The sequence below is a fragment of the Pimephales promelas genome, chromosome 10, assembly GCF_988280905.1.
Source record: "Pimephales promelas chromosome 10, fPimPro1.hap1.1, whole genome shotgun sequence".
Classification (NCBI taxonomy): domain Eukaryota; kingdom Metazoa; phylum Chordata; class Actinopteri; order Cypriniformes; family Leuciscidae; genus Pimephales; species Pimephales promelas.
Window position 1 is genome coordinate 23,243,804 of NC_142778.1, and position 25,611 is coordinate 23,269,414.

At 36.0% G+C, this 25,611-nt stretch overlaps 1 protein-coding gene across 2 annotated transcripts in view; it reads left to right on the forward strand.

The window, feature by feature from the left end:
* Positions 1-1,793: 1,793 nt before the first annotated feature.
* Positions 1,794-25,611, forward strand: part of sema3e (sema domain, immunoglobulin domain (Ig), short basic domain, secreted, (semaphorin) 3E) — a 53,306-nt gene continuing 29,488 nt past the window's right edge. Inside the window, exons 1-4 of one of the 2 annotated variants that reach the window (XM_039650582.2) lie at positions 1,794-2,307; positions 20,355-20,515; positions 22,155-22,214; positions 22,374-22,493. In XM_039650582.2, the coding sequence (XP_039506516.2) occupies positions 2,202-2,307; positions 20,355-20,515; positions 22,155-22,214; positions 22,374-22,493 (447 nt within the window). In that variant the 5' untranslated portion in view covers positions 1,794-2,201. The remainder of the gene's footprint in view (positions 2,308-20,354; positions 20,516-22,154; positions 22,215-22,373; positions 22,494-25,611) is intronic. The other variant, XM_039650581.2, reaches the window with a different exon arrangement.

The window sequence follows — 25,611 nt, forward strand, 5'->3', positions numbered from 1 at the left end:
CACAAACTAAGAGGAATGTGTAGAAGTGAGAATGACAAAGAAAATGGGCATGAAAGAGAAAAAATTAAGTGCAGTTTAATGTTGCGCACAAAAATAACCGTTGGTGAACACAAAGCTGCTCTAATGAATCCAGCATTGGGTTGTGTAACCACAGGCGCGGAATCCAGCATTGGGTTGTGTAACCACAGGCGCGGATGAAAGTGATTGTTCACAGTCCACCATAGCTCAAGACCCACACTGTGATGTTTAGTAATGGTCAGAGCATGAACGCTCTTCTTTCTGGCATTAGTGTGTATAATAGTAGACAATATACACATATATAATATAATATAATACACAGCAAGATAGAAACTGAAAGGGGAAGTGGTATCCTAATTCTTAAAGTCAGCATGTAACGTGAGTTGCTGTAGCTTTTTCTTCCTTATTGGCACATGAATTTAAAGTGAAATTTGAAGGCCAATTATGGAAAATCATACTCTGTATTTAACCCATTCAAGTTAGTGCACACACATTAGGAGTAGTGAATAGTGAACAGCGGACAGCCATTCATTGTGGCTCCCGGGGAGCAATTGGCAACCTTCGGGTTACCAGTCTGACTTTCTAATCATTATGCCACGACTGCTCCTATGTGCACTGATGAATCATAAATACTGAAATATACCATTAAAATTATATATATATATATATATATATATATATATATATATATATATATATTATTTTATTTATTTTTTTTCAATTTAGTCTCATCTGCAGGGTTCTTTTTCTTACATCATGTTCTTCAGTTGATGCTTGCTTGAGGTTAACCTTGTACAAAACATACTATAAAAAAATACAGCCTAATTTTTTTCAGTTTATTTAATCGCGCTTTGCAATTTTGACAGTTTTTGTCAATGACTTAAGCAATGGGCTGGTTTAATTAATTTATTACATTTTAATGCAACATCCTTATTGTCAGGAAAGGATAAATGTGTTAGATAACAGCTTCTATATAAGAACAAGCCCCGTCTGTTTGGTCATGGTGGTGGTGGTGCTGCAATCTGTAGAGATATTATTAATATTACTCAAAAGGACACAGGTTTAATTAATTTGTAAGGTTGTTTTTGTCTAAATTAATACATGATATTAGCTGCATGTTTGTAATATCTTAATACAGTCATATATATATATATATATATATATATATATATATATATATATATATATATATATATAATTTTTTAATTTTATTTATTTTTTCTTTGACATATGGGCCATTACTTTTGACACCTCGTATCACCTCCGATAACAAATTTCTCTAAACTGTAATATAGAAACCTTTATTTTCTGTAAAGCTACATTAAAACGATATGTATTGTGAAAAGTGCTATTGCTTTCACTTGGACATGTGCAGAAATAAGTAAACAGTGTTCTGAAATATTCAGATTTTTTTTTTATTTATTTATTTTTTTTTATAAAACAATATTCTGATCGATTAAGAAATTTGCCAGCTGTCTTAAAAAGTGACTTATTCTGATTATGGCAATTGCATTTAACCAAATTGGCAATAACCAAATTCTAATATTAATCATCATTTTCATATGCTTTTAAATATATCCTCAGAGATGATAACAGAAGTACATCATAAATAGAGGATAGCACAAGGGCGGAACCAAGAGAGTGAGAGAGTGAAAGAGAAGAGGTGGGGGTGGATGGGAGCGGAGTGTTTGGCTGTTGTCCATATGTGCGGCAGGGGACTTGAAGTAGTCAGGAGGAAGAGAGGGCTGGCACGTGGAAGGGCAGTATTTCACAGAGCAGAGAGAGAGAGAGAGAAAAGAGGCTTCTTCTCATTAGAGGAGGAGGAGGTGGAAGCACTCCAAGATCAGCGTGCTTGATGTCTGACACACTCATACTCGCACACATAGTGCTATGAGTTAGAGGAATCCATCCGCTGTGGTAAGAGTGACAGGAACAGTCAGCCAGGATTGAGTCACAGCCTTACACTCGGTTTAGACACTTTTCTTTACACTGGAATCCACAGAAGCATCTCAAATCCACACTCACACACCCTAAACGTCAATGAAGTGAGTTTCATCACAATTCTTTAATGACAGCTTACTAGTTTTCTTCTTTAACCGGCAATTCAGTCTGTCAGCGGATGGAGGCTGCTTGTGGTGGATCATAAGGAGTCAGTGTGAGACTTTTAAGAGGAGTGTGTGAGGATGGCATGGGGTGTGTGGACCTTCATGCTTTGCATGACACTATGGATCAGCTCGGCAACTCAATCGGCAAGGAGTGTGTATCCAAGATTACGACTATCTCACAAAGGTAAGGCAACAGGTGTGTGTGTGTGTGTGTGTGTGTGTTAGTGTCTGTGCAATGTTCACTTAAATTAAATCCGAAACTAATTATTGGTCATCATTTTAGACAAATGTTAATAGATGAACATCCCAATACTACTCTTACTTTTTACAGGTTAATGCATTTTGAACGCTAATTTTACTACTTTCCTCCACAGTTATATATATACGGATAATTGGTCATGAATTTTTGGGATTTCCATTTGTACAATCTTCTTTCATGGTTGGGTTTAGGGGTGAATCATGCTTATTGATTATAATCGAGCAAATTCATTCCAATTTGCCACCAATTTGCCACCAATTTGCCAAAATGTGATATAGTTCAACTTAAAATAATAAAGTGTTCTCTCATGAGAACAGTTTTTTTTTATTATTATTTTCTTTTATTAAGTGTAATGCACAGTGGATAATGGACATGTACTGTACTGTAAATGATTTGGATAAAGTCACTTGCACTGCCATTAATACATCTGGAGTCTATTTTATTTGTTTCCCCTCACCGTTATGGTGGTTGAGCTTCTAAAATGTGGTTTTCTGTCAGCTCAAGTGGTTCAATGCAGGAATGTCAACTGTTCTTTTTCTGGTCTTGAATTGGCATGTTTACAACGAAATCCAGAGATAAATGGGGGCATCCTTTTGTAGATGAAAACCCTAGCCCAAAGCAAATTGCCCATGCCTCTCTCAGTCTTTCTCTTTGAGGAAAATGCTGTGGAAAGTCTGTCATATAAAAATCCACACCCCAGCGTTGGTCATGGTTGAGAGTCCATGTGGAATTTCAGTTCACAGTAAATCAAACCAATACTGTCTAAGCTAACTGTAAAATCATGGACACCACACTTTTCCTTTGTGAAAGACACTGACACTGTGCGCTGGCCAAAGGTTTTAGACTGGGGTGCATCTGAGGGGGGTTTTCTTATCAGATTTGTCATAATATTGATTTTGACTGTCATATTCAGTGAGTTGTGTGCGTAGCTTCTGGCAAACTCAAGCAAATTGTGATTGACATGTGGCTAAGAAACTGGCAGGCTCCAGAGGAAATGTCCCCAGGCTAATTAAAATGTGGAATTTCTTTCCAAATCCTGTCAATGATTATCATTCTGAATGTGCCTTGTTTTCTTTTCTTCTTCTTCTTCTTCTTTTTTTTTTTAATTTAAATGTTGATTTGATTAAAAAAAATGGAACTGTTTACATTATATATATATTTCTGCCTGATCTGACCTGAAATTACTTGCATCATAGTCAGGTTGATATAGTTTAAAGGGATAGTTCACACCAAAATTCTGTCATCATTTACTCAACCTTAATTTGTTCTAAACCTGTATGAATTTCATTCTTCTGCTGGACCTAAAAGAAGATATTTTGAAGAATGTCATTGACTAAACAGTTGATGGGCCCATAGTATGGGAAAAAATACTATGGAAGTCAATGGTGACCACCAGCTGTTTGGTTATACTGACATTCTTCAGAATATCTTTTGATAAGCAGAAGAAATAAATTCATAAAGGTTTGGAACAACTTGAGGTTGAATAAATGATGATCGTTTTTTTTTTTTTTTTTTTTTGGTGAACTACCCTTTAATATTGTGATTTTTTTTTTAATTATTATTATTTTTTTTTTACAGTAAAGTTTTGTTTTGGGATATAGGCAGTTTCTCTGAATGTCCATCTCTGTCTTTAAGGTTTTTCATTTTTTCATTCTTATGTTTTCTGTCATCATCTTGGTGTAGTCTGCATGTCTGGACTGATAAAGTTTTTCAGCTGAAGAAGCTTTTTTTCTTGTATCCTATCATTATGGAATGAAAAACATGTATAAACTTTAAAATTTGAATAGCACGAAGACCTCAGAAATATTCAAGGCATTTTTTGACCTTGGAGGCATTCACACAAGGTTGATTTGTGGTTAAACGCATTGGGATTCTCTTCCTAAATTTTTAAGATCTGGAATCAAAACCTGCAGTTGATTTAATTTAATCCTGGCCTAATCTGTCAGCAATCTGTGGTCTAAGTGAGATCTTTCTGCATACCAGAAACAGTCCTTGCCCAATTTATCAGATCCTTAATTTAATAATTGCATAAAACTGAATCTGAACCACCTATTTATAGTCCGCAGAGCCTAAATAGGTAGCTGTTGGTAAATAACAATAAGAGTAAGAAAGTACAGCAAACTATTTGCACTACAAACCATACTTATAAACATGACAAAATATTAAAATAATAAGTAAGAAATAGTGAACCAGTTTTGCAATATCAAGCAACATAAGCTTTTTTCAGTCACTTTAAACTCTAATGTCAATGGTTGCTAATACCTCAAAGTTACCCCAATTGTACTGTTTTAATCAATAATTGTAGCTTACGATGGTAATTTGTTCAGAAGTAGTGTTTGTGGACTTGTGAATTTTCCTAGTCAGGAATTGCTTGTAGCAACCAGTGTTTGTGTGCTTGGGTAAACATATTTCACATGCTTATCAATATCACTAGAGCTTGAATTTGTCTCCTCTTCTGAATGCTCCTTTGTTTGCGACTTGACTAGAACATGTGGTTATGGATATTACATTTGAGTTTGATGCACTGAAAAGTGCTCATTTTCTTAAATCCATTTTCAGTTGTGTAGGCAGGAAAGTTTCAGTGGGATTTTCTTCAAGCTTCTAAATGTATTTTAGTAAGCATAGTAACTAGGGGTGTAACGATACCCTCGTGTCACGATTCGATACATATCACGATACTGAACTCACGATACAATATTATTACGATGCTCCAAAACATATGTAAAAGGTTCAAAAAAATGTACAAAAAATGTACTGTTGATTAAAATGCTAAATTTGATATTACTTTGTAGGTTTAAATGAATAGGCTTGGACTTGGTGCTTGTAACCCAAAGACAATGGTGATGACACCAGAATAAAAAAAAAATGTCATGATTCTGAAGCTAAAATTATTGAGTCATTGTACATGAATATGCTTGCACGCTTTCACTGTCTAGATATATTTAAAATTATTGTCAGCCACTATTTACTGGTGACATCAGACATTTGGCATTATCAGGACCTACAAATATTCCCCCATTGCATTGTTATACATTATAATCAACAACAATATAGTAGTTCAATGAATGATTTTTTTCTCACACATTAATTTTATTTGGGGGTGCGAGGGTATTGGCACTATCCACAATACGTATTGTTGCGTAATACATTTTTGTATTACGCTATATTGTTACACTCCTAATATTAATGCTCGTTTTGAGCTTGACACTAATAAAATGACACAATTTGAAGACTGAATTTATTATATTCCTGTGGTTTTCAGAGTTGTGTGAAGCTAACCAAGTGGAAAATACAGTCCAAATATGAATTACAAATTGAAATTTGTTTAAGCACACAGTTTTAAACTGCTGCTCTGCATGCTATCATTTGGCCAGGCTTTGCTTAAAGAAATGAAAAATAGCTACAGCAAATGCTAATTACGTGTAAAGCAAGCTTATTTCAAAATAAACTTACATTCATCGCCTTGAAATGTTTTGGCTTCATTATCTAACAGCTGAATCACCAACACGTTCAACTGGGTTGTAGGTGTTTGTGTGGAATTGTGTAGGTGGGTGCACATATTTGATATTTATTTTTAAGTGGCTTTGATGGTTTAATGAGGGTAAAAACAACTAAAGTGAGAGTTAAGGGACTGCTGTTGAAATTGGCGTGATTAGTAGGAGCTGCAACTTAGCACCGTTGTTTGTTTATGAGGGAACATTTTCAGACATGGAAATTGCCAACCGCTTTTCTTAAGCAACATCCCAACTGTGCATTCTGAGCCTGACAGGCATCCTGATAATATGCAGGTATTTTTGAGAGTATTGAATTACGAGGCTGAATTATTTAATGGTGCGACTGTACATCCTTCACTACCGCAGGGTCCAAGGGGTAACATGCTGAGCACATGATCTGCAAGAGTTGTATATTTATTCGAGAGTGAATTCAGTTTCAATCTACTCTAAACATTATTTCAAAACACTTCCAACTGGTTCTGGAGTGTCAGACCCCAGTTTGGGGTGATGTCATGCTGTTAAGACAGAGTTTGAGTTTCGTGCATTAACTTGTATAAATAAACCTCGCTGGTTTCAGAATGGTATTACTGAACCTAAATGTCATCAAGGAGCCCCCCCAAAAGCTCTCCAGAGCTTTTAGCCCATGTCCCAGCTACTTATAAAGAGTGTCAGTTTCTTATCCTGAATCTATAGCCACTCAAACATACAAATCCTCATGGACCTCCAGTTGGTACCAGCTATCATCACATAAATGGATGTTCGTGAACATTTTATGAGGTTTGTTGAAACAATCCAAACATATAACATGGTTACCCCCTAAAGTACATCAATATGAATGTGAGAAAAAATACATATTTTGAGCTCTCTGACACTTCAGTACAGTCAAATAGGTAGTATACTTTAGTTTCACCATGTTATAGGGTCTATAATAACAAGCTATAGTAGCTTTTCCATCGTCAGTCAGTCATCAAATGACTAATCACAGTTTGAGCACTATAAATGTTTTTTTCATCACCCTTCACTGGAGAACATTATCTTTAAGTTTTAAATTCAGCCTTGGGATTTGTTTTACAGAGCTTTTGGCTCTTAGTGAGGAAGACCAAGGTCTGTGCTTAATTTTTATAGTATTATTATTATTATTATTATTTTTAATTGAAAGTATAACAGCCCATTAGCTAGCTCATGTTGCATTTGGGATTGGGTCATAATCACTAACGTGCTGCTCGAATCTCTGCTGTAATTTTAAACCTACCTCAGTGCAGACAACAAAGCTCATCTCTTTCAGAGAACTTTTAAAAGAGTTTATCAAGGGTTATTTTCTTTTCGGCGAATAGAGGAATTTCAGTCCCTCGCAGACTTTTTTTTTTTTTTTTTTTTTTTTTTTACATTTAGAGTAAAATATAATTTTCTAATTTAATATTTGGTGAATGTTGGCGATCCATTCACCAACAGATAATGATCCATTCCAACACATTCTCAACCCAAGACGTCATCTAACTGACCATACGTCAATATCCAACGTTTTAGGGTACACTTTAACGTCCTAGGGCGTCATCCAACTGACGTTTTACCTTTAGCGTCAGTTAGAAGACGAGGGTGGGTTTAGGTCTGGGGTAGGGTTAGGATTAGATAGCGTCATCTAACTGACGTTAAAGGGTACCCTAAAACGTCGGATGTTGACGTATGGTCAAAAGCGTCAGTTAGATGACGTCTTGGGATGAGAACGGGCTCTCCATTCTTGCCTATTAGTGTTTGGAGTTGATCGCAATTTGTGGAACTCTGCTTGTCCATTTGTGGATTTGAGGATTGACACGGGATCATTGGAAGACGTTGCTCTTGCAGAATATTTTGATACCATTCTTTATTCATGGTTGTGTTTTGGGGTAGAATTGTGAAGCCTACTCCCTTGGATAAATGGCAACCCCACTAATGGATGCTTCACTGTTGGCATGTCATAGAACTCATGGTAGTCCTGACAATCATTTTTCCAGATGTCCCAAACAGTTGAAGGGGGCTTCATCAGAGAAAATAACTTTGCAGCAGTCTTTTTTCTGTCCTATCTTTGTACTTCCTGCAGAATTTTAGTCTGTCCATGATGTTTTTCTTGGCAAGAAGTGGCTTCTTTGCTGCCCATCTTGACACCAGGCCATTGTCCAAAAGTCTTAGCCTACACAGATTCAGTCACTACCACCTGCTACCGATATTGAGCAAGCTCTGCAGTGGTGGAGACACGATTTCATTGCTGACTCCTCAGAAAAAGATGGTCCTGGTGTTTACTGCACACTCTGGAATTTCCTGAAGCCTTTCCTCACTGCAGTTTAACCTCTCTCCTTGAAGGTCTTGATCTGGTAAATGGTTAATTTTAGGTGCAATACTATTTCCTTGCATGTGATGCCATTTTGATTTAAAGCGAGGATGGCTGCATGTCTCTCTTTGAAGGAAACTATCTAACACAAGAACACAATGATTGGAAGCACTTATTCCCTCCTTTTATAGCAATCAATCTGCTCTTATAAAACAGTCAGAATGATTACTGATTGATAGTACTAGTTCACTCTTTGATGTGCTGATGACATGATTAGTGAAATGATGTTGGTCATTTTGTGCCAGGGCCAAAAACAGTGAAATATGAGTGTTTGTGATAGTTGAGCTAATGATACTCTTTGCAATTATGTAAAATGCATCTGATGACTCTGAAAAATAATCATGAAAAAATGTGACTCAATCAGCAAACCACATTTAAAGGGATCATTCCAAACCTGCATGAATTTCCATTAAGACAACATTTGGCCTTATTCAAAAACAAATGTTCAAAATATCTTCATATCCCGGCATACAAGAAAGTTATGCAGGTTTGAGACAACTTGAGGGTCGGTAAACGGTGTCAGTTTAATTTCTCTCCCCAAAGAGAACACTTTAAATCATTTTCTCTACTTGTAGTCTCCATTACCATTATTTTAGTGAAGGAATGGTAATCTATCTCTAGAAATGATGGAAAGCAGTTGTATCTTATTTTTTCAGTATTATTATATTATATTGTGGCGAGCAGGGCGAGGGCAAGGGCCGTGAGAGAACGGCGCGAGGCAGATGGCATGATGCCTCTCACGGAGAAGCGGAAGCATAATGACAGTGAAGAGGCCAGGTCTGGATCTTATGTTGTGTTTTGTTATGCGACACCACAGTCGTCCATGAGGGGCTGCTGTCTTTACTTTCATTTTGTATTGGTTTATTTTATTATTAAAGTTGTTGAATGTTCGCCGGTTCCCACCTCTTTCATCCCACAGCCTCTAACCTTGTTACACACATATATATATAATAATAATATGGTAATAACGGCAAGTGCAAATTTGCCATATTTGCATTTGAGTAAGTGTGATGATCTGATTTTGGTCTGGAATGAAAGTGTAAATTCAATAGGGCTAAAAAAAGATACTATCTGAAATTATGCAATGTAAAACATATAATTGCTGGTTTAATGACCTTGTCATTCTAAAGACACAGTCCACAGCACATGAAAGGAGAAGGACTTATACAAGCAAACCTCCCGTTGCTTCCAGATAGTGCTGCATGTGATTAGCCAGCCCGCAGGCCATTGCGTAATTAATGATGTTCTTGGGAGAGTTTGTTCCTACTTTGGTCTGTTCCTCCCTTTTCCAACCTCTCAGTGTGTACTACTCAGTATTTCTCCTGACAGTCCCGAAAGGTCTGTTTACCCAATAAACCCATGATTTCCTTTGAAATAAGGCGTCTGAAGGGTCGTCATGGAGACGGGTTATTCAGAGACAGCAAGACAGGAAGGAAGAAATCCTGGTTTTTAATAAACTTCACAGTCAGTTTAATCAGCGCAGGACAGCGGACCCACAACCGGCCCCCTGAAAATAAGGGTTTCCTTGACTTACAGTGGCTTTAATGAATGCACATTGTTCTCTGGTCAATGTAAGATCTCCAAGGTCAGGTAATTCACAATGTATCCATCAATCAGTCCGTTTCCCTACATCAAACAATCCAAACAACCACTTCTAATAAAACAATAGCCTGAAATGTCATCAAAGATCCCAGCATTGATGGATAGCGGTCTATGTGATGTCTTCTTTGTTATACTTGTACTCCAGTGAAGGCAGTTGATGGTTTTCTTTTAGATGTTGCATGTCCTTTACCTTTGACTAATGACCTTTGCATTCATCCATTTGCTTTGTGTCCATCTGGCATCATGCACAGACAGTTTACACAATGGATTTGTAAAGATGGTGTAATTTACTTTCATCTTGGAGAGATTTCAAACTAACAATTGGGTCGATATGGTTTAAGACTTCTGAACTTTGGTAGGAAATAGTTTTTTTTTTGATACCCAGTATTTCTCTACAGATGTTTGAGGAAAGCTAATCGTGTTATACTTGTAAGTGGATAATGATGTGACATTACTCTAGAGATGTAGTTATTTAATCTCGGCCTGACTGTCCAGGAATTATGATGCATACAGTAAATGTCAAGGTTTATTGTTCGTTAAATAAGTGAGTGGTAAATTGTTCTTGCACCGTGATTCTCTTTCGTACTATCCAAGGCTCCGTCAAGGTTAAATATGAAAGGATTTTTTTTTTGAACTCATATTTTTTCTCTTTTTTTTTTCCGTGAAGTGAGTGTGCGATAGGCCTTACTGTGTCCAACACTTGTGTTGTGTGTTTTGACTCTTTCATCTCTTAAACTTGAGCAGTTATTCCAGGTGGGAGGAAATTATAGGGAATAAAACCATGGAAATTCCCTCAGTTCGTTTTCAAAGGATACCACTTAAAATGTGTGTTTATCCCTGTACATGCCAAGACACTGAACTAAAATAATACCTTTATTCAACATTCAGATGTTTGAGGTTGAAAAGTGAAAAAGCTCATAAATAAAATATGATGAGTTGGGAGTTTCCTGTAAAATGCTGAGAGGAGGTTGTTAATCACATAAGAACCAAGTCTGATTCACCTAGTAGATTTTCTAAATGATTATTATTTGTACGTTTTTTTTTTTTGTTTGTTTTGTTTCGTTTTTTTTTTTTTTTAGATTTTTAAAGGGGTAATGAATTTAGAAATCAAATTTTCCTTCAGCTTTTGACATCTAAGAGGTCATCATATTAAATAATATCCTGTAAGTTTCAGAACTGAAAACGTCCTTGTTTGTCCAATAAAAGCTTTTATTGACACCAGCCTCAGCAAACGACTCGTTTTTCAATGTGGGGAACTATGACGTGAAAGAGGATGAAACACCACCCCCACAGAAGAAGGTCAACGCCTACTTCAACGCAGCCGGTTTAGCCCCGCCCACCGATTTGCGCATTACACGCATAGCTAAATAACATAGGCCTACCTTGTGATGACAAACCGGATCGAGCTATCGAGCTATACAAAATATTGTGCAGTGCCTTGTTGTGGAAGAAGACAGTCGCTGCAGATGCTTCCTCTGGATTCCAAGGACTGCATGGATAAACTTTATTTTTAATGACGTTCCAGCTGATGACGAGGCAAAACATTGTCTGTCTGTTCACTTCATTTCACTGAGGACTGTTTTATAAACAAGACTGGATTTGCAGACCGATTAAGATGAAAGAACGGTGCTGTTCCGTCTATATTGGATCTGACAGGAATGGTGCAACACACGGATTCTGGGTCGAACATGTATGGGCGAGTCATTCCGGTTGCCATTTTACAGCATTGGACATTTTCAAAACAATTTTCCCCAAGTGCATCGACGGGTGAGTTGAAACTCATTATAATATGCAAAACTGTTAGCAGTGGGCGTTTACTTCCAAGTCTTCAGTACGAGACGCCCATAAAAACCGAGCGTTTTTCAGCTAGGCTCAAAACTAGGATACAAAATAGCCTATTACTTATTCATTTTGATGTTCTTGAATGCAAAAACCAAGCGAGACCTCAGACAACAATATAATAAAATTTAAAAAGCCAGTTCATGACCCCTTCAAACGTGTGTTCAAAATGTCCTAAAATTAAAACTTGTAAAAGTTTTTAAAAATAAAAGCATGCTCAATATTATTACTATTGAACATGCTTGTATTACTTGTGTACTGGACACCAAATTTTCCCTGAACACAGTTGCCCTTCAAGAAATTTCCAGTTCCACAAAGTTGAGTTCATGTTTTATAAATTGGTTCTTTTTTTTTCTTCTTTTTTTTGCAAACTTGTATGCAGTATGAGGAATTAATTTAAACTACTGTAAGAGAATGCAATTGAAATCAATCAGTCGCCACAAAATAACACATGATGAGCAATATATAGCAATGCTTTTATGAGTCTCTTCTCAGGCCAGCCTCAGCATGTTCCATCAGGACCTGACCTCTGTCTCTTTAGCCCCACCTCCAGAATGATTGACATGCTTTTTGTGTTTGTATATTTGGTAATTTGCTATGTGTCTACACATCAAGTGTCCTAGCACATAGCTACTGTGAAATCAGCAGTAGCATGTTGTTTTAGTCAGCGCTGATGTTTGAAATCAAAATACCTTTCTGTCTCTGTTAACTTGATTGACAGGTCAGAAATACCTTGGGGGAGCAGATGGTTCATGTTTTGCCCAAGCATCACCGAGATTGTTTATGGAAATAGTCTTTATCTATGTTCTCCCCATCTCATATCTTCACCCTTAACTGAGTGTTGCATCTATATGTGGAGTCTCTTTCAAATGAATGTGCCACTGTTGCTTTAAATGTTTTGGTAAATGCTTTAATCTCGACCTGCTTGCTATAAAACGCAGACAAAACACTTCTTTGCAATGTGCTGTATCTCTAAAGACTATGGAATTATCTTGGATATTTCCCATATTTATTTAACTGATAAAAAGTCTAGATGAATTGCTATATTTGTGAACAAATAAACATTATGTAATATGATCTAAATTTGTACTTGCAGTTTTTGGTCAATATATGTTGTAGCATTGGAATGAAAAGTTATCTATAACGTTATACAGTATATAATTGTGTGTGTGTGTGTGTGTGTGCGTGTAAATGTTTCAATTTAAATAGCCTGTTATCAGTTTCATTTGCATTACTTACGGAGGGTGTACACAGGTTCAATTTTGATTTCATGTTGTCATTAAATATGGTTAGTGCCCATGAATTTGATCAGCCTAGTGCTTTAGTCTTATGATCAGAGATCTGGTTGTTTGATGCTAATGAAAATGGAGTTTGAATCTGGCTTGCTTCTATTCCTTGTGCTTCTATGTTTTCAGTCTCCTGTAGTGTTTGTTGATGGAGGATCAGGTTGATGTTAGCCAGCTTCACTTGCTCTGTACTGGTTCATTGAAGTATGACAGCTGCAATTTAGAATAGGTTGAAAGTACAAATAACATGAGTCAGAGCAAATCATACATACATACTACACAATGTGGTCAGAACCCTCTTAATGTTATTTGAGGCCCCAGGTTCCACCACCTCTACAAGGCCACACCGAAATGTGGCCCCAGATCAGGGACATCGCCCTGCCAGTCCGCCCACAAGAAGCAAACCCCTCTGGACTTCATATCTAAACCAAAAACCTTCACCATTCCAGATCAGAAAAGACGAATGTTTATCAAGCTGTCGAGTTTGTTCAGGGAGAAATATTTCAATGGTGGTGTAATGAATTATGTTCTGCCAGCAAACGTTTAGATATGTATGCTTTTGTCTAAATACAGGTCTTGTATAATACACTCTAAAAAATGTTGGGTTGTTTTAACCCAATGTTGGGTAAAATGTGGACCAACCCAGCCATTGGGTTAAAAATGTTATTTAAAAAATGTAACCCAATGGCTGAGTTTGTCCATATTTTACCCAAAATTGGGTTAAAACAACCCAGCATTTTTTAGAGTGTATATACAGTATATATATATATATATATATATATATATATATATATATATATATATATATATATATATATGGGGGGCCAAACAGGAAATAATTAAATGTAATCCTGAATATGTAGTTACAACTCTGAATATATAAATGGAAATCCCAAAAATATAGTCAAAACTCTGAATATATAAATAGAAATCCTGCATATGTAGTTATAATTCTGAATATATAAATGTAAATCTGAATATATAAATCTAAATCCTGAATATATAGACAAAACTCTGAATAAATAAATTGAAATCTGAATATATAAATGTAAATCCCGAATAGTTATAACTCTGAATATATAAATGTAATTCTGAATATATAAATGTTAATCCCGAATATATAGTCAAAACTCTGAATATATAAGTGTAAATCCTGAATATATAGTTATAATTCTGAATATAAATTTAAATCCTGAATATATAGTCAACACTTAACAAAACTTAACATTTATATATTCAGAGTTATAGCTATTCAGGATTACATTTATATATTCAGAGTTATAGCTATTCAGGATTACATTTATATATTCAGAGTTATAAGTATATTCAGGATTACATTTAATTATTTCCTGTTTGTCCCCCCATAAAGGCATTATATAATATAATACAAAGTACAGTATATAATATATACAAATGTATTAAATGGGTAAACACCACGGTCATTTATTTAGTTTTTTTTTTTCTGTGATAACTAAGCACATTTCCCCTCTCAAGTTCATCTAATATGGATGTGCGTATATAATACGTTTGTGGGGAAATGCTTAATTGTCATGAAATAATCTATCTATGTCTACATTATCAATTTTTTGTGTTTATATTATTTTATTTTATGTGAGCTATAGGGAATTTAAACTACAGTTCAAAATCTATGGATTGATTGTAATAAAGGGAAGTGTTTAGATTGCTCATTGACTTTGGTTATTTATTCATTTTCATTAGTACACTATAAATAATTTGAATACACTAATTCCGTTATACAAAGCTGTACTTGTGAAGAATATGTAGCCTAACCCAGACATGCAGTCTGTCTGGAAGAAAAGATCATATTCCCAAATACAGGATAACCCTTACGATAATTACTAGGGTTAACAGGTTAACACAGTCAATATGCTAGGACAGAGTCTCTCTTAAACAAAGTCGCTCAGTCTTCTCTGCTCAGAATTAGATCGTTTATAGTAATTAGCTTTTGGCTTACTGCCTCCTTTTAAAGTTTTGTTGATTGAAATAAAATGGACTCCTGTTCATACAAACAAGCTTGCTTTACTATTGTGAGAAAAATATGATTTATGAAAAGTTCATCCATCTGGAGTTCTACATAATGACCTTTCTAGACAAAAGATGGAGAACTCACAGTGACCGATAAAAGAAGGGAAGCTCTTTTCCTTCCCAGGATGAAAGCACTTCCCTATCTCTGATAGCCGATTGCCCCGCAGCAAATAAGGGAGGAGACGTCCATATCCGCAATCAGCCTATCAGCTCTCTTTAAATCTGGAATATTCAGCCCTCCAATGTCCTCTTTAGGGAGAACTGGCACTTCCTTAGACCTGCTCACCTCGGCTCTGGTTCAGATGCCTTATGCAGAGGAAACGGTCTTAAGTTTAGCTTACGGGGAAATGCAGCCTGTTCGGCACATGGGGATATGGATTAGAGAGGGTTTGGGTCATTTCACTTTCAATAACCGTTTTTTCAAATTTATTAGTTGACAGGTCTGAGAATGGGATTGACAATGTTTCCTGACAGCAAAAACAGTCACTTTTTTATTAAAAGCATAGGGGTGCCTATTTAAATGTAGGGGAGAGCAGGGCAACCTAACGCATATTGGTTTTGGCTCAATTAATTAAAAAATAATTAGGTTCGATTATTATTATTATTATTTTTTTACACAAGCAACATACACATCTCTGCTACAAATGAACACTTAAGTTTTTTTTCTAGAATCTACCATTTTCGTACAGTTGCACTGAAAGTGACAGAAGTGCAAATGTTACAATTTACCCCATATGCAGGGTTAATTGTAACAGACGGGGATTAGTTGTAACATAATTCAGTACTATTTTTTTGTATATTTTGATATTGTTTGTGCATCTGTATAGACAGATATCTATACATCCATTCCTCATCCAATCATCCTTCTATTGTGGATCAATATCATGAATAGAGACATAGAAAAGGGCTGCACAGTTTTTGCAATAAATTGTAATTGCAATTAAATTACATTTGTGTGTGGCAGCTGGATGTACAATTATTATTAATAATAATAATAATAATAATAAAAGTAATAATAATACAAATGAGCTTAAAATAAAAATTTAAAGGGTTTATTGCATTAAAAACAGGCCATATTTTTAATAAATAAACAAGTTATCATTCATAGTACACTAAATTTTAAACATTTTAAATTCCAACATTGTTTGTGAAAGTCCAACAAAGTTAAATGTATACTCAAACCTGAAAAGTTGTGTGGCTCCTTTTTCATTTGATTATCATTGTACAATTGGCGGTTTAGTTGTAACACTCTGTTCCAACTAACCCCACTGTGTATTACATATTTTAAGCCTAGCTAACAGTTGCTAAAGGAATTGCTGACATGTTTCAAAATGGTGCCATGTTTGAGCCAACAAGACAGTGATTAAGGCAATATAAAGTTAGATTTTGGAAACGTATACACACAACTCGGAAACCGAAAATAACCTAAAAATGAAAAAATGTACTTGCATGGTGTCAAAACACTTTTTGTCCAGTATCTTCACGAAACATTATCAAAACTTTCCGCAAATTCGCGGGAGACCGTCTTCTGGCAGCAAGAGAAAAATAGCAGAAGACAACCTGCTTGATCCTGACTGACTACGTAAAAAGTCCGTGTTACATTTAACCCCGCGTTAGGTTGTGCCTTGCGCTCCCCTACTTTTACTTACAATCTGAATTAATAAATATGTTGCCCGTCAATAACATGTAAACCAACATTATCGTTTAACAATTAGTTATTTTATTTAAATGTGATTGGCTTATCAAGACAGATCCCTTGAACAGCCAATCAGAATCTTTTCGAGACCTCAGGCATTTAAACTGGTAGATGACATAACTACAACACGCTTTCATAATAAACATAATGTTATCGTGGACTGGTGTGGACACTATATAGTTAATGTTATAGTTAATTTTACTCACTCAAAAAGGACCGTCACTTGTTTTGTTCCTGAAGTAAACAGTTTTGAACTAATTGGTTGAGTGAAGGCTACATACTTACTCATAAAGACAAAATCAATGGTCACCATCTACTGCCAAAACTCCAATCTTAAAAAAAAAATATATATAGTTCTGTGTAGAACCTTGATGTTTATATATGTTCATCACTTGGTAAAAAAAAAAAAAAAAAAAAAAAGTTCTGAAAGTGATTCCAATGATATCGGTCTTCTGTTATCGTAATAGCTGTGGTGTGGTCATCACTATTCTCATAGAATTAAAATAATCATAACACTGTATGGAATTGTCCTTGGTGTGAATTGCACTAATAGGCAATATTTTTTTTTTCTAAAATGTTAAGTTATTCAGTCTCAAACCACATTTGCTCATATTGAGTATATTAGGAGTACATGAGTACATTACTCATGTTTTTAATTTATTATACCAGTTGAATGGTTCTCTTTTCACCTGATTTCCTCCTCTACCCCTCCACGGAAGAGTCTAATAGTACGACCCTTGCCCGGTCAAGGGCACTGAGTTAGTAATTGTGAGGGGTTAAAATTCTCGTTGCCTCTGGGGACATTCAGGATTATTATTTTTGGCCTCTGTTGGGACATTTACTGTTTGTTCAAGATACAAGGTCTCTTTATAAACATTATGATGCCTTATGGCTTTTCATTGTGGTCCACACTAATAAATGCAATATATTAAATAAATATTTAAAAGAGTGGTGGCAGCCTCCCTGTGAAACATCACATAGAGTGGCCATTAAATTATGATGCCGAATCCTATTTCATTGTGGTCTCCGCTAATAAATGCAGTATATTAAATAAATATTTAAAAGAATGAACAAACCCTCCCTGTGAAACATCACTTAGAGAGCCCAGTCAAATCATGAGCTAAGTCTGGTTTTATTTATTTCTTTTATCTTTCTCGTTTATCTTCACGAAGAAGAGGCCAAACACGTAGATTTAGAATGAGAAAGAAGCTCGTAATCAAATTGAATGAAAGAGGCCTTGTGGAATTGATTTCATACAATGAACATAAATAAAACAAAATGACAGGTCACATAAACATCAATAGGGCAGGGACCTTGAATTAATAAAAGCATATACAGTATATATAATAATGTTTTACTCTGCTCTTTTGCAGATACAATGGAGTTTAAAAGTCAGGAATAATTTTCAGTTTCTTATCCTGACTTTTAGACCTGTATCTGCAAAACCACATCAGGGTGAAGTATGAGATTGACTTCCAAATGAACTTGAAAACGGTGGGTGTTGCTTGTGTATATGCATATCTCTATATATCCCAAGGCAGTTCTATTAACCGAAAGACTCATAAACCTAATTAAAGACACATTGAACGTCTTTCAGAAGAGCTGTTCTCAGACACTAAAATTTGATCAAAGTCTGCCACTATAAAAGTCTGTTTTTGACCTTGTCTGTCTCTTTCCACTTTCTTCATGTCTGTTTATCTCTCTCGCTATCATTTTAGTAATCCAGTTTTATCCCCTATCTGTCTGTCTGGTTCCTTTATCTTCTTTTCATAAATACTTTTGCCTTCTAACATTCTAAGTGGCTCTATTAAAGAATTAGTATATGCAAAATTGACAATTGGACTCTGTGGAAAACAAAAGGATACATTTTGGTTTCTGTTTTCCATGTAACTGCAATGGGGCTGAAGATTTTAAGCTTCTAAAATTATACAAAAAGCAGTGCATATGACTAAAACTACTGTATATCCTCTTCTGAAGTGATATTATAGCTTTGTGTGATGAAAACGGTCAAATTTAAATCATCATTCAATGGTGGTCGTCCCTTCCAGTGAGCTACAGTATTAACTACAATTACATAATGGCTTCATGATTCTATTGTAGTGCTTTTAGGTGATGACAGCTTTAGTCCTTTAAAGGGATACTCCACTTTTTTGGAAATAGGCTCATTTTACCACTCCCCTAGAGTCAAACAGTTGGGTTTTTACTGTTTTCGAATCTATTCAGACGATTTTTTTGATATTTAGAAGAATATCAGTAACCAGACAGTTTCTGGTCTCATTGACTTCCATAGTATATATATATATTTTTTTCCTACTATGGAAGTCAATGAGACCAGAAACTGTCTGGTAACTGATATTCTTCTAAATATCAGAAAATCAGCTGAATGGATTTGAAAACATTAAAACTCAACTGTTTAACTCTGGGGGGACTGGTAAAATGAACCCATTTCCAAAAAAAAGTGGAGTATCCCTTTAACGATTTCATTCTATGAAAAAGAGTGGGATATTCCTGAAAAATACACATTTAATGAAGCAAAAATGTTATAGGGGTTTGGAAATTACATTTAAAACAAGTCAACAATCGTAGAATGAATAATTTTCTGCTGAATTGTTCCTTTTAATATATTCCTCTTTAAAAAAAAAAAGATGTATTTATTTATTTATGTATTTATTGGCAATGTGTCATTATACCCAACCAGTGTATCCAACGATGGATCTGCCTGCATCTGCATGTGTGTTGGGAGGCTGCCATTTTGGAGTCTAAAGCAACCAGAGAGGTTTTAAAATGAAAAACACATTTTGTCATTGGGTGTGTAGGACTGGAGGGCCAACTCACACACGCTGAATAAATCAGAAGGTCAAGACCATTACGAGGGCAACTCCCCATGGAGCAACCCAACACACACGTAAACGCACTCAGGAAATCTGTCATAAGTCATTGACACTGCATACTTTGATTAATCATATAATCCAATTTCTCTCATATCACGATTCACTGAATCAGTGCATCTTTGTCTGATTTTGGTCCTATATGTGGTGGACTGTTTAATCCCGTTCCAGCTGCCTGACTTCACTCTGTGGTGGAAAGAAATGCATCATAGTAGCTGAGAGATTGGAGTCATGCGCTGTAGATCAAAATTAAGGGGCAGAAAGTGCTTTAATTTTTACTAAATAAATAAATAAAAATTAAAGCTGCATGATTCTGGATACATTGAGAATCATGATTTTTTTTTTTTTCATTAAAAATTGGGATTACGATTCTCCCATGAATAGACAACTAAACAAAATAATATGTAATGCTATTGAAAACCCTCAAATCGTTCAGGCTGGTTTGTGAACTGGATCAACCAATTCATTGAAAATTATTAATTCACAAAATGGCCTGTGGACTGGGGCAAGTGTCTCGACCTTTTTCTCTCACAAAACAATCTGATTTTTAGAAGTCTTGGATTCTTGTGCACAAAATGGTGCTTTTATTTTGCTTTTTTGTCCGTTTTGAGGAAATGATGGCAGAACTAAATCATCTTCACCAATAAATTCCAAAGTATTTAAGTTTGGTGCACAATTCATCTTGCACAGTTTGTGTTTTGGATATGAATGGTGTGTCAAATCATGTGGACTTTCTAATTGTTTATGTGTTTTTAGATTTATGGGAGTTGAACAGGACGTGGCTGTTCCAGGCCGGAGAGGGGCGTCTGCCGCACTACAGTATGTTACTGGATGAGACCCAGGAAAGGCTCATCGTCGGTGGAAAAGACATCCTGTACTCTCTCAATCTGGAGCGCATCACTGCCCCTCACAAAGAGGTACATCCATTTACAGTGTTTTTAGAATTTGGACATGTCTGTTCAGCATTGTTATCTCTGTGTGTGTTGTGGTACAGTTTATTAGCTCATTTGCCTCTTGAGTGAACATTGTGCAAGTCATTTTACGTCTGTTGCGAAAAAAAGTCTCAGCTTAACTACACATAAATAAATAAAATCAGAAACTCATGCAAGTAGAACCCAGAGATGGATTGCAGCCATCTGCTCCCCTTCTATTCATGGGCATTCACAAATCGTTGTGCTCATTGGTGCACTGAAACTGTTAATTATAGTTTTTTTTTTTTTTTTTGCACTTATTGCCGTAAATGCTGCATCATGTTAAAAGCAGACATTGTTGGTGTTCAAGTTCATTGTAGAAATACAAACACGGGTGTATGTATAAATTCATTCCAAGCTGAAGTGTCTGATCGCATATTAATTTCACATTTTAGCCCCTAGTGGCATTTGCATGGATCTTTCAAAATGGTTGTGAAGCAACTGTTACCCTTCATGGTAAATTTAAAGGGATACTCCACTTTTTTTTTTGGAAATAGGCTCATTTTACAACTCCCCCAGAGTTAAACAGTTGGGGTTTATCGTTTTCAAATCCATTCAGCTGATTTTCTGATATTTAGAAGAATATTAGTAACCAGATAGTTTCTGGTCTCATTGACTTCCATAGTAGAAATGAATATACTATGGAAGTCAATGAGACCAGAAACTGTCTGGTTACCGATATTCTTCTAAAATCAGCTGAATGGATTTGAAAATGGTAAAACTCAACAGTTTAACTCTGGGGGAGTTGTAAAATGAGCCAATATCCAGAAAAAGTGGAGTATCCCTTTAATGAATAAACTGTGTCCACACAAACCAAATGACCACTGATTTGTTTAAAAGAGAAGAAGAGTAGGTTTTCTAGGACTAACCAACATGAATAATTATGTAAAAATTATAAAACGATCATTACAGGCTTAAGTATTCGTAACCGCACATTTTACAGAAATAATGTTTAAAATTATTTAGTGCAAAAATCTTCACGCTCATAGTTTTAATAAGAAAACATCATGTCAGTCAGGCAGTTCCATACAATCTAGTCACAGAAGTTATAAAATTTTAACCAAAAATCAGATCTGAAAATACATACTACTACTCCCTTACTACTTTCAATTGCAATTGAATGACTTCCGATATGTCATTTGCCAAAAACTAAAGTCAGATTTACTGAGATAAAGTAAATATAGCTGATAATTTGATCTCAGTATGGTGGCCATCTTGAGGTTTGACCATATGCAATATATTTTTTACAATTTAAGTAGACAAATATTTAGTGGACTTGGAAAATCTGCTTTATAATTATTATAATAAAGCCAGGATTATAATTAGCCAGTTGTAACGATTAATAATTCAACTGTAGTGTACTTGGAATTTATGAAATTTATCCATAATGACATTTTATCAGTTGATGCATTCCCTGGGAATCCAACCCAAGACCCTGGAATACAGGAATAAAGAAAGTTTAAACTTGTCTTTTTCATGCAACCACAGGTCAAACATAAATGTGACAGTATTTAGCCAAGTAGAGCAAGAGCATTTCTGTGCCAGAACATTACACACAACCAATCTGCCTTTCTCTCTGTTTTAGATTCACTGGGCGAGCTCTGAGGAGCAGGTGGGGGACTGTTTAATGCAAGGCAGAGAGAAGGTAAATAACTTATACATCCTGTATATGCGACACAGTGGTATCCTGTTACATGACTACAATGTTTGATGAAATGTGTTTAAAAAAACACATTTCATCTTCAGTCTTAAAACTTCTTTTCTTCTCTTTATATTTATCTTTCTTTTTGTCCCTCTCTCTTAGCCGGAGTGTGCAAATTACATTAAGCTGGTGCAGCATTATAACAGCACCCACCTGTTAGCATGTGGAACTGGAGCCTTCAGCCCGGTGTGTGCCTATATCAGAGTGGGTCAGGGAACACAGGTACAGTAAATCTTATATACTTTGCGGTAGAAAAAAAAAATCTTGTTTTCAAGTATCTAAACATCTTGGAAATATCAATTAGCAATAAGATAATCGAGTCAATTTAACACATTCATCTAGTGTAATTAATTAAAACAAATTACAATAATGAATTTGAATCATCTTAAAAAATATTGAAATGTGATTAATTGCAATAAATTAAATTAATTGACACTTTGTGTAATTCATTTAGAATTTTTAAATAATTTTTTTTTTTTTTTTACATTTACAAGGGTTTTTTTTTTTTAGCCTTTTTAGCCACAATCCAAATACATGCAGCATATGTGAATTGGAGATGCTAAATTGTCTGTAGGTGTGAATGCATGTGTGTGTGAGTCCCAAGTCATGTAATGGGGACCTGGCGACCTTGCCAAGACAATTCATGGAGAAGGCCCATAGAATCACCAAGAGTTGAAAATGCTTACTGACCGTTAGTAAATCTTCATAGTTTAGATATTTTTATTGGAAAACATGAAAGTGACACAATTGCCTCTTTTATCATTGAAACATTGTTTTTCAAAGACAGAAGTTGAACAAACACAATGCCATTGGCATGTTTTAAAACCATAATATGAGTCACAGATTGTTGACAACAAAGTTTCAGAGATGCCTCAGTGACCACAGCGTCTTTAAAGGATTTTATTGTATCGGAAGCAGACTGAGGTCGCTGAAAATGCCCCGGTGTCGTTTTGTCATTCTGTCCACTTTCTGACTTATATTCCAGAAAACATGCTTTGAGGAGTTCCTGTTTATCTTCTGAGGAATGTGTTTTATTGAACCACAGATTGAGTGTGTCCAGTGTTGTGCTGTTGTTTGTCACCAGAGACATAGTCCTGGAAACTACCCTTGTAGTCTGCGACTGTCACTCTCACTCTTTTCTACACATGGTGTGGTGCAAAGACTCCTGCCATAATTGAAACCAGTCAGAGTGGCAACAAGTTAAAGCATTTAACATCTCAAGACACTAAAACATTGGTCTTGTTTGGATCTGAAATCTTTGATTGTAAAAAGATCCAGATGCTGTGTGTCACCGTGAAGTATTAGGAGCACATTTCAGGAAGGAGGGCTGTTTGATAACATGATGGCTGGTTTTCAGCTTGCTTGAAATTCACAGTTTGCAGGTGGAAGGAAATAAATGCTTAAAAGCATATGGAATTGTATCATCATTAAAGGAATGTTAAAAATCTGGTGGTTTAGAGTTACAGAATAAAGAATATGACCTAAATTTTTACTGCTATGTGTATAACAGAGGCCAGCTAGTATACTGTGAACCTCACTCCCCTGATCTCAAGAGACACACTAGCGACTGACTGAGGTCATTAGCGTCTTTGTTAGTGCCCCCCCTTCCCGGCCCAGAGACGCCGGTTCGAGTCTCGCTCGGAGTGGGGTAAATAGGAACAAAGGGGTTTTATCAATGCCGTGACCCAGATAGGAGTAAGGTTTAGGGGGTTGAGTGTTACAGAGTACAAGTAAACCTCACTCCCCTGATCTCAAGAGGCGCACTAGTGACTGACACTAGAGACTACGGTCTTTAACGTCCTTGTTAGCGCACCCGCCTCCTATGCTGGAAATTCCCCCCAGTTCAAGTAAGGCGAGTAGGGGCTGCATGCCGAAAAGTTCAATGTGAAGCTTTGTTCATTTGTACTTTGTTTGACTTTTTAACAACATTCAACCCCAAACTAAATTACGTGAACTCTTAGACGTGCAGTTCAACCAGAGAGGTTCATGGCTACTTGCATGCCAAACAAATCAAGCGCAGCGTCAGCTCTGGCAGGTCACGTTAGTCAAGCTCGCATCTGCTGACTCTCAGATGATGCACGTCTACCTATAGGAATACGGCGCCCATCACTGTATACATATATAAGCACCCTCAGTATTATCAGCAGCTATCGCGTTTCTCAGGAGCTAATTACCCTCCTATATCCCTAGCTCCTCCTCTTGTTAGTCAGCATTTGGCATTCTGATTCAGAATCAGAATAATTTAAATTCCTGAATTTTGTTGTATTCTAAAATCTTGAATTAATAATATTTGTAATACATTCATGTTGGTTCTGTTCGGTTTACCGTAAGGGGGGTAATGCTGCTCTCCCTGCTCTTATCCATGCTAGGCTGCATGATGCACAGGGAGTTCTCGCCCAGATCGGAATCATACCACCAATCCAAACTGTATGCTCATTGTCTATCGTATTTGACGATAGTGGTCCTGGCAGAACTGGGGGCTATTGTAAGCAACTACTATTCCTCAATCGCAACACAGAATGTCCACAAGAAGCGGTACCAAAGGTGACGCATGCATCCCAAACAAACGAACCACCCTTTTTTTAATATATATTCCTAAAACGGGTACTTGTAGGTTCACTTATTTCCATGACGCTGGCCGATCGCAACGGGAGTTAAGTAATACTAAAACAACACTGATCCAAAGATCCTTAATTAAAAAAAATATATATATCTTATTCACCTTTTCAACTTTAAGGCAATAAAATATTTTCATTAGCATTGACATTTTGCTGATGTTTAAATTTGCTGATGGCAGTTAAACTTTGTCATTGCGAAAATAGTGCATCTAGTCTTTCTATTGGCTGTATATTAAATCAACGCTTCTTTGTATTGGCAATACACTATACAAAACACTTTTTATATCCTATTTTTGTATGCTAGACTTTCACATTTTGACATTCTCTCTCTTCCCAACAATTTCCTGTCATTATCTCCACTGTCTCTCTAATGAGGAGGCAAAATCCTATCAATTATGTAAAATATAAAGGTGACAGAAAGTAGTTCTGGCAGTGCTTTGTTTCTGACGCAACTTTAACACTCTTCAACAGCCTGGTCTCCAGAGAGACAGACAGAGTTTGTTTTAGTGTGTGTGATGGGGAGATTTATCATTCTCACTCTGTTAAAATCTCCAACCAAACATCCAGACAAGCGAAAACAAACATCTCCATCCTCCCAGGAGAGCCTCAAGTCAAATTACAGAGCGGCTAATCACAGAGAAGTGAGGTTTATTTGAAGGAACAGGCTAAAGAAAAGAGCAAAAGGAGACGTTTATTTGAAGGAAACTGAGAATCTGGATTCT